Here is a 15,040-nt window from a genome sequence, read left to right as displayed (position 1 = left end):
GACAAGATAAGTGCCAAATTCTTATTTAGCAGCTAATATTTGGAATGAATTTAATTGGTTTCCTGGATTTCTTTCAAAAATAATTTAAATATTAATATTCTTTTTTTTCACTTAAAAATAATCAGCTGTAATCCTATAAAGAAAAGTAGAAAGGATGAGTTCTCAATTTCAAGGATTGTTTCAGACTATTTTATTTCTGAATTGATATTCAAGGGTTGGTTCTAGGCTATTTTTTGTCCCTTGTTTTAAGAGAGCCTAGATGCTACGGGCGAAGTAAATTTTTATCAAACAGTTTACAAATACTTTAGTTTTAATTACTATTTATTTTTAAACAAAAAACATTTTTTTATATTTTAATGCTTCTGTTAGTATATACTTAACAACATACAAATTTGTATGTTCTCTAAATCCTATTCTTTTCTATTCCCTGTATGTTTTTATGATGGATAATGTTCCATTTCTTACATCAATCTGTTTCTTATCCCAAATCTTTTTACTAGCTCTACTTGTTTTTGGACACTTTAAATTAAATTGTTCCATTCTGTCCCTTTTCTATTAGAGTTTGTAGAAATATTTTAAACTAGCGGCTACGCCCCTAGAGGCCTCTAGGGGGCACTTGAGGAGGAGAGAGTCGAATTTAATAACCCAATTTCTAATTTTAGATTTTAAAAGAAAAATTTAAAAAAAAAAATTTTTTTGGGGGGGGGGCGAAATTTTTTTTTTTTTTTGGGGGGGGGGGTTGCCCCCCCTCATTTTTAATTTAAGTAAAAAAATTTAAAAATTTTTTTTTCGGGGGGGGATTTTTCATTTTTTGGGGGGGTTGGGTGTGTCCCACCCCCCAAGAAAAGAGTTATAAACCTTCACGGGACCTATGAGAAGCTACCCTGTTAAGGAGAACCCGATCGGTTCAGCGGTTAGCGAGATCCTTTGGTACAGACACACAAACACACAAACACACAGACAAACAGACATACTGTTACTTTAGTATAAGGATAATATGAATTGGAAAAAATTCCAACTTCAAAGCAAAACTAGAACACTATTATGTCCAAAGGTTATACAGCACTAAGTGTATGACACGACACTAACCAAAAGACTTTTGTAAATGTGATATCATCAAATTATTAGTTATGTTAACAAAAATCTTTATAATTTATTAATGTCATTTAATTATTAGTTATGCTAACAAAAATCTTTATAATTTATTAATGTCATTTAATTATAAGAAAGCAATGTTTAAAAAAGAAGATTGGGAATATATGCTATTATTTTAATTTGCAGAACAATTAATAATCAAATATTAAAATGGGATTATAAGAAAAATTATCTAAAATAATTTATGGTTGAATTTCTAGATTAGTGTTTGTCTCAATCCATTCCAAGTAGGAAGCAGTTCTAAAAATATCATTACATTATTATTTTAGATCATCATGAAATAGCATTTTTCAAAGGGGAAAAGCAAAATATGTTTTTAAGGTTGTTTTCTAATGAAACTTTAAATTTAATAGTTTTTCGGACAGTTTCTTCATTTGAAAGTGTATGTAAATATCAATGTATTATTTTGGAAAATTAGAAAAAAAGTAATTACTTTTTAAAATTAGAATGAAGATATGCTTTTTCAAATTAGATTGTTATAATAATAGTTCTGATTTGATAATATTATTATAGGGTTATTCAGTTGAAAAAAGGTAAATTGTTACCTGGTGAAAGCAGCATGGAAACCAATCTCACAGCCCAGAGATGATCCGAAGCTGGTGATACCAATCTGCTTGTAAACTCCAGTGTTGATGTCAACCAAGTGAAGGGGTCCACCACTGTCACCCTGAAATATTGTCTATACTGATACCAATGCAATGTTTAATTCCTTATAGCTTTGCCTTTATTTACCAAATAGAACCTGCCCCCCCCATATAGAGTTTTTATAACCATGAGTTATGAACGTTATTTTTTTTATTTTTAGGGGGCTTAATACCCCTATGTAAATATCATGAAATAAAGTAGACAAAATCCCTGAAAAGTAATTAACACGCACCTAAGCTTCAGACAAATAAAAATACATACATTATTCTACTTAATTTTAGATTTTATAATACAAATGTTAGGAAATATGAACTATGGTGTCTTTTACTAAATTACAAGGTTTCCTTAACATTTTGAAATATAAAAAAAAAAAAAATAATGTTCTAGTTGCAATTAGTTTTTATCATACCATGTCAACTTATTGAAAATGTATACTTATCTGTTATAAGAAAAGATAATCATGACTTCTCTCTTAAATAACATTTATTGACTTTCATCCCTAAGGGATGGCAGTAGCTAAACTCATGTAAGGGAATTTCTTAAGTAAACTTACATTGCAAGTGGACTTGCCACCCTTTCCAGAGATACAGATGATGTTCTTGTTGACAGTGAGGAACTCAAGCTTGCACAACAAGTTGGTGATGGTCTCAGTATCTACTTCTCTGAAAATAATGAGATTTTATTGGGTTGGTGTGTAGTATGGAGAAATGAAAGTGGCTTCGTGCCTCTTATGTAGGGTCTTCCTAAAACGACCCAAAGACTTAAATTTAGTAAAATAATGTCCTAAACCAACAAAGAACCTATATGTAGCTACTCTAGTATGAAGAACTCAATTGGTTCAGCAAACAGCAAGATCTTACAGTCAGATAAAACTTTTTTTAAAAATTGATGATTTTAATTGACACAATCTTGCCAACTGAAATTACTGCAAGTAAATAAATACCTAAAAAATCTTTTGATTGGAATTAGAAGAGATGAAATAGATTTTACTGTACGTCTAATCTTTAGTTACAGTGAACAAAAATCAAAAGAAAGAAACCTTAGAATTTATTATATTTAACCAATTTATATTTTATAGGTAACTTTTAAAATAGATTCAAATTAAAAGGATATGTACCTAAAAACAACATTATCAATGGAATATTACCTAAGGACAGGGCTGATAGAGGTGGCAGAGTCAGTTGGCTTACCCCAGCCAGAAGCCCAGGCCTAATTATAAAATTATATATGAATATTTCTTTATACTTATCAAAATTAATTGAAAATTAATAGAAGTATTCATATCTTTTTGCCCTCTAGAATCTCAAAGTCGCATTGCTATAAAGAATATTCATTGTCACCTGTAAATACAATACCCCGTACCTATCTATCTCATCAACTCTTCAAGAGTCTAATTGTGATGTCATTTATAATAAAACATAAAAAATTACTTTATCCAATTACATAAATTGTTGTTAAGAAAAATAACCCTAAATAATAAATGTAATATTTGAACTTTCGCTCTGAAATCTTTTTACACAGCAACTGATTAAGTAACTGGCAAAACAAAACTTTTAAGGTAGAAATTGTATATAAATGTGAATGATTATAACTTACGGTAAGGTGAGCAAAAGCTTCATCAGCTTCAGAATAGGCTGGCAGACAGACAGGTGAGATCTTGTCAGTGAAGTTAATCTGAAATAACAAAAATATTATCAGATTTCTTTGTTTCTTGATTGGTTTGATAGTAAAATAAAGTGAAATAACATAGGATAACATATTCTTTATATGTTAAGTAATATAGAAAAGCATAAACCCTACTTCTTTATGTAATAGGATTATAAAATTATACTGATACTTACAGCCTGTGGGAGGTGGATAAGAGCCAGATCATTGTGAATGTTCAGTTGGTTCCATTCAGGGTGAGTGAAGAAGTCTGTAGTGGTCAACTAAAAGTAAATAATTGTTTTTAGAATATTATTTTCATAAAGCTTTAAATTACTTGAGTTATTTTAAAATAATTATTTTTTTTCTTCTAAATACTATGATTGATATGAGTTTTATTAGAATGCAAAGATCGGTTATTTCTTCAGGGATTAGTTTCAAGAAATTTATCTAATAATTGAAAAGATTTGATAAATGGCCACAAATTTATTTTTTGGAAAAAAGTGCACCTCCATTCTTCCCTCTTCAGAGGCTTCTCTAACATTATGAGCTCCAAGCATAACCAACATTTCTGAGGCACCCTGAAACATAATGTTACAATTATTAAGGTTGTAAATTTTGTAAATTAAAAGGAATGACCAAGCTAACTAACTTTGTTTGATAACTTCACTTGAGTATTTTATACTTGAAATATATTTCGGAATGATAAAGTAGACTTAATTCTTTTAAATTGGATTGAAAAAGATTTCTAACTGAATGTTTTTTTTTAAGAATAAATCCTTTTTTTCTCATTGAAGTAATCAATTATGAATAACTTACATCAGCACAATGAGCAGCAGTAAGAACCCATTCATCAGAAATCAAAGTACCTAAACATTTTATGTTTTATATGACTTATTTCATTATCAGGTTGTGTTGTAATATATTTTCTCGTATTCATTCAAAACTGATAAATATCTGGTGGATTAGAACCAGTTCTTATCCATACGAAAATATGATGTCAAGCATTGTATTTCAACCACTTTTCTACGAATATAAAACTGTACAATCATAAGATTAAAACCAGTTTGTTTAGCCCATACCTTCAGCATCTTAGGGCAAAAAAACTGGTTTTAATCTTATAATTGTACATTTTATATTCGTAGAAAGCTGTTTATAATATTAAATATTACCTCCACAGAACCACTGGTCATCAACAAAGAGAGCAGCCATCCAGGGGTACTTGTGAGGGGCAGACTCAGAACCTCCAACAATCTTACCATCCTTAGCCCCTAGATAGATAGATGCTTAGATAGAAAGACATGCAAGGGTACTTGTGTGGGTATATAGACTCACTATCTACAACAATCTTATTATTCTTGGTACCTGGATAGAAAAGAAAATAAGAAAAAAAGACATCCAGTCTATGGAGGGGGAGGGGGGCAGACTTGCTACCTCTAATAGAAAGACATCCATGAATTCATGTTAAGGGAGGATTCCAGGGACAAATATTACTTTTTTATAGTGCAGGCATTAACCGAACAAATGTTATTAAGTTTGAAAGCCTTATTATACAATATAAAATCTATATAACCTAGCTAATAAAACTTACCCTCTTCTGTCATATTATAAGAACGTTAAAACAATAAGATTATTTTTATTTTCTTGGAAAATAGCTTGTAGTGTTTCCTTCTCACTGTCCTTTATTTCAACTCTTTTGATATTGTAATTCAATTTGATAGAACTGACACTTTATTATAGGAAGCCCTCGAGGGACACTCACATGGAAAGAACTGGAATGAGAAAGAATCACAGAGAGGTAAAGAATGAAGATTTTAAAGATTATTCAATTTTAAAGAAATTTAGAGTATGGTTAAATTTCGAATGAAAATTATAAGAGATCAAAGTAAAGGAAAAAAACGATTAATATTAAGAGGGGATAATACAATAGAGGATAAAACATTGTAAATGGCGATAAACAAAATTATCACTTCTGTAGATCAAATTTATAGATTGAAAGGTTTTGATACTGCTAGTTTAAAACTTATCAATTATAATCAATATAAGTACTCAAAGTTAAAGTGATTATAAAAATTTTGGGTACTAGTCTAATTTACAAAACAAGGTTTCCTTCATCCTTAGGCTTTTGTGTATGTGATTGTGTGATCTGACTAACTGGTGTAGTGTGTGTGTGTGTGTGTGTGTGTGTGTGTGTGTGCATGTGTATATGTGTGTGGGTATGTTTTTAAGTATGAAGGTGAGTGTTAAGGGTAAGATTTTAGACCAATTTGTTCAGAACTAAATTTAAACTTCTTCAAGAATCAATTGCCAAGTAAAGATATTTTATTAAAATATTTTTGAAATTTCATTACTCTTGTACATACATGACAAATGATGATAACTTTGGGCATCTAAATTGTCTAAATCATACAATTTCATATTTCAATATTCATCTTTTTTTTTTTAGAATATACCAATTTTATAAGAGAACTTTAAATATAAATAAATAAAAATCTAAATACTGTATAGAAATGATGAAAAGCTCTATAATTTGTGTATTATGATTGACTCATTAACCCTTGACGGTCGGGGGGGGGGGGGGCGTTGAACGCTCCCCCATCCGGTTTTTTCTATCTCATTTTCTGTGTGTGAAAGATAAAGAGCCCAAACTGCGTGACTTTTTAAGTTTGGGTATGACACATAACCGAGAGTTAGAATTTTTTGAATATCTCCATCCTGGCGGGCACAGGATGCCAACAAACCTGGCAGGGTCATCCAGGTAAAGAGCAAAAATATTTTTTTACTTAAAAAAAGCATTTGATCTTACCAAAATACTAAAATATCCTCTAGTAGTACATCCTTATATTAAATACAGGTGTTCAAGTCAATTTCAGGTTCCAGGTATGATCCTGCAGGTCCTGATCCTCCAGGTCTCCAGAAATCTTTAATTGGCTCCTGTGGCCGAAATTTTTGACTTAGAGACTTCAAATTTTAAACTTAAGCTTTTCTTACATGTCTACATAACGTATTAAAATTTCATAAAGATCCGCCGCCGTTTTCCCGCCGACCGCCGACTGCGGCGGCTGGCAGCTGCCAAGTGCAGCTGCAGCCGCTGAAATTTATATTTTGATATTTGAAATATAAAATTTACATAAAGATTAACATTTTCTGCAAAAAAAATTTTATTCTAGCTTCAAAAATAAAAAAATTACAGCCGTTTGAAATTTTTAAGTAAAAAAGGACCTAAAACAAAGGTTATTAAATAAAAGGGTGAAGGAAGCGAAAATTTACCTTGACTTACTTAAGGTCGGAAATTCATCATAACCCAAGGGACTTACACAAAAAAAATTAGCCCTCTAGCTCTAATAGGAACCGAGATAACATGGGGGGGCGTTGAACGCCCCCCCCCCCCCCCCCGACTGATTAAGGTGCGGCAAGGGGCCCGACTGTAAAGGGTTAAGTAAAGAATAAGTGCAGATTAAATTTTAGGTTGAAAATGTGTTTGAAAAGGTTAGGGAAAATAGGTCATTAAGGGTAAAGGAAAACTTTTGAAGAAACCATCTAAGTTATATCTATCGGCCAGGAAAGAGTGTCATCATTAATCTTACTCAAAATATTTTCAAACGTATAAAATGTCTTTATCTTTATAGTTCAACAAAGAAACAGGTAGAATCATGAGAAAGCAATTATCTTATTTTTGTTTTAATTCTTAAAGGAAAAGAGGGGGATTTTCTAGGGAGGGAGAGGACATTGGGCTGTTTACTACCCTAGTCCTTAAAGTCTTTTGATTTTACATTAAGGACTTTTATTGAATTCTGATTGGTTTATACATTTAGTTGAGTGTCCAAACGTTTTAACCAATAATTGTAATATACAGAAGGGTTAATTTTGTTTATCATCCTTGGGGATGCACATAAATTTATTAACCATTGCAATGTCTTATCTCTTTTAGATCCCTGGCGATATCCAGATTTTAGTATCAAAGCTACTCTATTATATATATATACTCTATAAACTTAGTTTTCTCGGATGCTAGTCAAGATAGACGCCTGAAATTTTTTGTGAAGATTCTCTACATACCATAGCATTCTGTACAATTGGCGGGGGGGGGGAATTTTCATTTTTGGGGGGGTTGGGGGTGTCCCAACCCCTAAGAAAATAGCTTAAAACCACCACAGGACCGATAGGTATAAACCCTGAAGAGTAGAATCCAATCGGTTCAGTGGTTACCGAGATATTAAGCTTCAGACGGACGGACGGACAGACAGACAGACAGACATCTTCTACTTTGTATTATAGATATAGTTTTGATTATGTTTTATAATAAGTTTATACAAAAGGTTAATGCGAAATTTCTGTTAGGCCTTCTCTTTTCAACTAATAGGTAATTAATTTATAAAACAAGATAAGTTTTGCTCTGTTTTGTTCAATAATATTATGGTTTTAGAGACAGTTTACATTTTTATTACTCAGTAGGCCGTTCTAGAGCTTTCTATCATAAGAGATTTTAAATAACAAACGAAAAATATTTTGTAGTTTGGCTTTAAAAACGATTAATATCCGTTAGATTAGGACCGGTGCTCAGCCAAACTGAAAAATTATGCATTTAGTGCTAAAAAAAAAAGATTTTAAGCATAATTGAGGGAAAGCAGGTTTAGGCCCCGCAGGATTATAGTATTGTACAAAAATATCTTTACTTATTACATTTTTAAAAAAAACGTTGGGGGAAGGGGGGGGGGGTGTTACCTATGCTTACCATTCTGAAAAAGTATAATATTTCTAAAATTAATTTACTCAGTAAATTTTAGTTCTAACCATAAAATGATAAAATAAATCACTTGAGAAAATTAGAAATTTAGATTCTTTACAAATTAAATTCTGAAAAGAGCTGAGGAGATTCATCAGGGATAAAGAGGACATTATACTAAAATATTCTGGTACCCAAAGTTTTATGAACAAGGAATCTTACTAGTTGGCTCAAAAACTTTGGGTACTTTGATTAATATTGATTCGTTGAATTAAATTAGCAGTGTCGAACTTTTTTTAAAATTTTTCTACAGAGGGGGTTATTTTGACTATTATCATTGGAGATTTACATACATTTTTCGTTCAATATCTTATCCTTTGTTATCCCTGAGATTCATGAATGTTTTGCAAAATTAATTTTTATGTTTTTTTTTCTGGTGTTACAAACACAGGAATGATAAAGTCCAGATAGTCCCTCAGGTTTGAAACAAGAGAAGTGAGAATAAACAAATTTTTACAAGATAAAATTTACCCAAGAACAGCTTTATCTGCAGAAATGCGACTATTTTTTAAGCAAAAAAATTAAAATAATTGCCCTTTCCTACCAAACCTGTACACAATTTCAACCAATGATATGTCTGGAATGTACCTACTATTGGCTGCTTAATTTAGAGAGTATGTTTCTAGATTACTATATTAGCTAGACAGACTGTACGATGAAATATTAGATTTGCTTCTATCTTTCTCTCTTTGACATAATATTTTAGGATTTCTTTTAGATTTAAAATGAATCAAATGGAATTTTTTCTGAGTAATTAAAATGTTTAAAATTGATCTTTAATTAATCAAAAGCATTGATTTCGATATATTTTTTTAAAAATACTAAATGAAATACATAAGCTATTATAGCATTGTAAATCCTTATACTAAAGTAACAGGATGTCTGTTTGTATGTTTGTACCGAAGGATCTCGCTAACCGCTGAACCGATATGATTCTCCTTCGCAGGGTAACTTCTTAAAGGTCCCGGGAAGGTTTATAACTATTTTAAGGGAGGGTACCATCACCCTCCCAAGAGAAATCACAAAATAATCGATTTTTTTACCTACAGAGACTTGAACGCAATATTGCAAGGTATCGTAGAGACTTGAAATCATCATAGATAGGTATCGTATTATTAAAAAAAAGACATGCCTCTAGGGGTGTAGCCACTTGTGATAGATAATTAATTAGATAACAAATTTACCTTCCCAAAAAAAGCCACTAGTACTTCAATAATTTAGTGCTGGCCTATTTAGTTATCTATATCTATATTCTAGAATGCCATGACGCTTCTGTAGACACCTTAACATCAATTCTAGCTCATACCTAGCCTATTTGAGGTCGAATCTTAAGTAACTAATTTCTGCACTTTTTCGTAAAAACTTCGTTTTCTTTTCATAATTATAAACTTCATTGTAAAGGAGAACCATATATACCTGAAATACCACACAAACTCTACTAAGGTCCAGTGTGCCCTTCTTGTATCCGGGGTACCTAAATCTATCTATCTATAAATCTAATTATCTATCTATGTGTATACCTGAAATACCACAAACTCCACTGAGGTCCAGTGTGCCCTTCTTGTTTCCTGAAGACCTAAATTTATCTATCTATATATCTAATTATCTATCTATCTATATACCTGAAATACCACAGACTCCACTGAGGTCCAGTGTGCCCTTCTTGTATCCTGGAGACCTAAATTTATATATCTAATTATCTATCTATCTAAATACCTGAAATACCACAGACTCCACTGAGGTCCAGTGTGCCCTTCTTGTATCCAGGGTACCTAATCTAGCTATCTATATATCTAATTATATATCTATCTATATACCTGGAATACCAGAGACTCCACTGAGGTCCAGTGTGCCCTTCTTGTATCCTGGAGACCTAAATTTATCTATCTATATATCTAATTATCTATCTTTCTAAATACCTGAAATACCAGAGACTCCAATGAGGTCCAGTGTGCCCTTCTTGTATCCAGGGTACCTAATTTATCTATCTATATATCTAATTATCTATCTATCTATATACCTGAGATACCACAGACTCCACTGAGGTCCAGTGTGCCCTTCTTGTATCCTGGAGACCTAAATTTATCTATCTATATATCTAATTATCTATCTATCTATATACCTGAAATACCACAGACTCCACTGAGGTCCAGTGTGCCCTTCTTGTAGCCGGGGTACCTATAAATAAACCTATTTTCATCAAGGATTAAAAAATCTAAAAATACACAATTTGATTTTTGAAATATAACCATAGCATTTTATTGGAGTTACGATCCGCTGAATGTTAACATTACAAATTAAACATTAAAATGGTAAACTTGTGGTAAACAACAAGAAAAACAAGGATAACAACACACTTGAGTAGCGAAAAAAATATATAATTACGACGTAACTTTTCAATATTTAAATGTCTTTTGTATTATCACCAACAGACCGACGGACAATTTAAGTAAGAAGTTTATCTTAAATCACATTCTTACAAACGTACCGACTGACAGAGTGAGTTATAGAAAAATAATATTGCAGCAATCTACTAACAAGTTTTATACAGACGTTCGAATAATTAAACATAAAATCATTTAGTTTGTCGTTTGATCTTAATGGATAAGAAAATGTACATTAAGATACATGTCCAATGATGATAAACAAAACAGTCCCATTCTATAGAATGAATTTGCAACCAACCAATAAAATTTTAATAAAAATGCCTTAATTTTGTGATCCAGTGAACACCATGGTTACAAAGCTTTGAGTACCAGTGTAATTTACAATCCAATGTCCCCACCCTCCCTGACAAGAAATGGAATTGCAGTTCCATTCTTTTGTTTTTCTTCAACTACACAGGGACAATTTCAATTTCACAGTGGACCAAATTTGAAAGTAAATGTAAAAAAAAATATTTTTAAAATATCAATTGTAGTGGTAAAGGTGTATGGCATAAAAGAAAAAATACCGATCCCAAATTTTCTTTTTTTTTAATAAAATTTTTTTGATGAGTATTTTTACAATAAATATCAGCAAGTACCTTAAATAGAATAACTTCACTTTTTACAATTGTACCAATGTGAAATTGGCCTCTAGTTTCATTGTAATTCACACACAGTTTTTCTTTCCCAACTTTAGGCCATAATGTTTTCCTTTTTGTTTAACAGTGGCGCAGCCACTCTATGATTTATAACTCAATTAAGTAAGTTGGTGTATATTTGTAGGTTGTCTGTCTCTTAACGACTCTAACAACTCTTATAAAGAAAGTTCATTTCATGAAACTATGAAAAAAAAGATTTATAAACAGTTTTGAATAAAAATTTTGATACTTTTATTAAATCTTGATTGATTGGTTAAAACAAGCAGCGTCCAACTTTCCAGACAATATATTTTATTCTAAACAAGGGATAATTTAGTCAATCATCATTGGGGATTTATAGAAAATAATCAGCCTTTAGATCCATAACTTTTTCTATCATTGAAATAAAATGCACTTTTTTAAAGAAAGGTCCTTGTTTCAACTGTTTAACCCTTTAAAATTCTTAGAATTGGATAGCATGCACTTAAATAAATAGTAACCTACATATTTTACCTTTTTTAATAGTGAAGTTTTTTCTATAAGTAAGGTATGTACGTCGGTGCGCATTTTGTACAAAACGGCTAGCTCTTTCCGTTACTTAATGCATGTTATAACCCTTCTATCGATTTCAAGCTTTGAATGATTCTTTTTCTAACAGTTAGGTACAATTTCGAAAGTTTAGCGACTCTGCAATATTTACAAAAAAATCCGTACGCCCATTTAAAACATGCAGTTTTTTATAACTATTTGACAAACACTTAGTTATTTTTTAAGTTTTGGCATTCTACAAGAGTTCATGTTTATTTTTATATCGTTTAATTTCAGAGCGTTGCTACTTATGGATGTTGTCATCTTTGTTATTAAAATACTAACAAAGTGCATTTACAATTAACCTTCCAGGACCATGAAAAATTTTAGCTAGTTCATTATACTGCTCTTAGAAAGGTGAAAGCAGTTTTATGAAACAGGCTATCTGGTATTATATCATATTATGATTCTTACACATATGTATATACATATATATTACAGTGTCCCATCCAAGAAAAAGTTTGTTAGAATTTTGGCTTTAGCCAAAATATGGTTGATTTATGCAAAAAAAATGACCCGTGGAAAAAATTTTTACTTTAAAATTCTGAGGTCCCCCTTATGGAGGTCAAAAATACATTGCATCAAAACTATGGCTTTATGGTGCTCAGAGGAAAGGCTTTGAGGAGTAGAATCAGGAAACTTTGTCCGTTTCAAAATATCTCGTTCCTAGCCTTAAAAATGACTTAAAACACCCCCACTTTTTAGAGTTTAATAAGAATTGTCCAATTTTTAGAGGTCTTTCTAGAGATTTTCTCAGGCTAGGAACGAGATATTTCCAAACGGACAAAAGTTATTCTAAAATCTAATTACATCATTTGAAAAATTCATATATATATATATTAGAAAAAAACATTGTCTGTTAAAAATTTCTTTTTTAGGTTTGACGGGTCATTGTGTCTGACATCCCATCTAGAGTAATATATTAATTAGATATATAATCACCTTTCTCCTGACTGTGGTTGTTGGTTGATCAGGTCCAACAGAACATCTTCGGGTAGCTCAGATACTTTGTCCCATGCAGTTTGAGTGGGGTACCTAAACACATTTCAGGATAATGTGGTATCCGCCTAGGTTAAATGGCAGACACCAGAGTTCAAATGACTACGGCAGTGCGAACAGACGTGGACACCTACACTATAGAGAAGCTACGCTTCTCTAGCAATCACTAAATAATAAACAGAGTCTATTCAGTTGTTCCTTTATTCAGGGTCTAAGGTTTACTAAAGTTGTACAACATAATATAAATACATATGGATTAGGAATAAAGATAGTTAAAGGTAAATCATACAAGTAAAACATAGATAGTTGCAATGGTTAGGTAGATGGCTATCCCTGTCCGGGGGAGGCAGGATAGCCCATGGAACAGCACAATAGGTAGATAAGCATAGAGGGGTTGAGTGGTAGGTCTGGGTACTAAAAGGGAAGGTTTGATGATTACTGTGACAACAACAGTCTGTGTGGGGGGTGATTCTATCAGGTGAGGGAAGGCTTAGATCCTTTATCCTCAGGGCTGAGGTGGTGCTGATAACTTGGTGGTTGAAGGGGAAGGTTCCGGTGCTTAAGAAGGGAGAGGGAGGGGTAACACCCCTCCCTCCACTTGCAGGACAACTGAGAGATGAAATCAATACCGTTATCTGACATATTTGCAGGTGGCTTTACAATTGTAGAATAACAGGATTTAGCTGGGTGCGTAGCATCACTATAATGTCTTGGTTTCTGCATGGCCCAGAGTTGCCGAATACCACAATATCACTCTAAATGTTTTGTTTTGATAATCCTTTTAATATACTAGTTGCTGCGACCCAAGACTACAAGACAAATAGGGCAGTAAAAAAGCATAAAACCATCCCTAATCTTAAATTTAAAATAAGAAAAGCCTATTTAATATCATATATTAATTATTATTAATGTAGTAAGAAGAACGACTTTTGCTTTTGAATCCGCCTATTTTTTCTACATTTTAACAAGAACTAAAAGGACAAATTTTGCTTTGTTTTCAGGAAAACTTCCACAGGTCCTATAGTGGTATTGAGCTATTTTCTGCGAAAAGTCACTTAACAATGCTGTCCCTTTGACTTGAATCTTAATGAACTACTAACTGCTACGCCCTATAGGCCTCTACTGGCGCTTTAAATGTTTGTTTTTTTCTATTTCAAATACATATATAATTCAAAAAATAATTGTCTAGGTTGCGTTCAAGCCTCTACTCTACCCCATCCCCCCCCCCCCCCCAAGATAGTTATGAACCTATGGGACCTATGAGAAGCTACCCTGTTAAGAAGTACCCGATCGGTTCAGCAGTTAGCGAGATCCTTCGGTACAAACATATAGACAAACACACAGACAAACATCCTATTACTTTATTATAAGGATATGCAGCTATCCATCTATCTATTTATTATACCTGGGCTGGATTTTATCCCAGTTGATTTCAGCACCAGACTTGGGGGCCGCAGCCAACAGGCAAGAGGCCTAAAATAATTTTTTTATCATAAAGGGTGGGACCCGATTACACTGGTACCGAAAGCTTTACAACCAAGTAATCTTATCCGATACATCCAAATTTTTAGATACTTTTATTTAATTCTTTGGTTTGGTTCTAAAATAATAGCGTCCATACGTTTTAAACAATAATCTTATTGTATAGAATGAATACTTTTGTTTTTCATCATTAAGGATGTATATAAGTTAATTATGTTCATTCTCATATCCCTTACGATTTCTGATAAAAATGTTAATTTTGATTAATAAATTTTGTAAACTGCATAATGCATTATGAATGTACTATTTAGAAATGGTGCGGACGGACGTACTGACCGATTCTAATTATAGAAAAGCTTTGCTTATAAAAAAAGTATTCCAAACCTGAAGAAAAAGAGCAAGGGCCTTTAGTGAGAAAGACATGATCCTAACTGAAGGACAATTTTATCTCTCATATTTTATTTGTATTTTTAGAGCCAAGCTTCTCATTAATTAATCTATTTTATTAGAATAAGATGCATTTTATCTAACAGAATATTATCCATTGTTAGCAAAGCGCTTACAAAAAGTAAGCATTTGCTTTGGGTAGGCTTAGGCTATTTAGTGGGGGTGGCGTTGATCATTTACTAAGTATATTTGCGATTACTTTTATTTAATGAAATCTTCCAATTTTTAAC

General features: G+C 32.1%; 2 protein-coding genes across 2 annotated transcripts in view; both read right to left on the bottom strand.

The window, feature by feature from the left end:
- The window catches only part of LOC145313749 (uncharacterized), a 341,643-nt gene that overhangs the window by 286,552 nt on the left and 40,051 nt on the right, over window positions 1-15,040 (bottom strand). The gene's annotated exons all lie outside the window — the stretch shown is intronic.
- Window positions 1,258-14,858, bottom strand: LOC145313741 (brachyurin-like). Its single transcript, XM_080153305.1, has 13 exons — window positions 14,748-14,858; window positions 14,287-14,354; window positions 12,825-12,917; window positions 10,353-10,408; window positions 4,617-4,715; window positions 4,264-4,313; window positions 3,954-4,025; window positions 3,642-3,728; window positions 3,397-3,474; window positions 2,948-3,009; window positions 2,354-2,462; window positions 1,701-1,822; window positions 1,258-1,395 (listed from the first exon to the last, which is right to left on the bottom strand). Exons 1-13 carry the CDS (start codon window positions 14,784-14,786, stop codon window positions 1,338-1,340), a joined length of 993 nt encoding a protein of 330 aa, XP_080009431.1. The 5' UTR covers window positions 14,787-14,858; the 3' UTR covers window positions 1,258-1,337.

The sequence above is a fragment of the Acartia tonsa genome, chromosome 3, assembly GCF_053477335.1.
Source record: "Acartia tonsa isolate MP-2025a chromosome 3, ASM5347733v1, whole genome shotgun sequence".
NCBI classification, from domain to species: domain Eukaryota; kingdom Metazoa; phylum Arthropoda; class Copepoda; order Calanoida; family Acartiidae; genus Acartia; species Acartia tonsa.
This window is presented reverse-complemented; position numbering and strand designations above follow the sequence as displayed.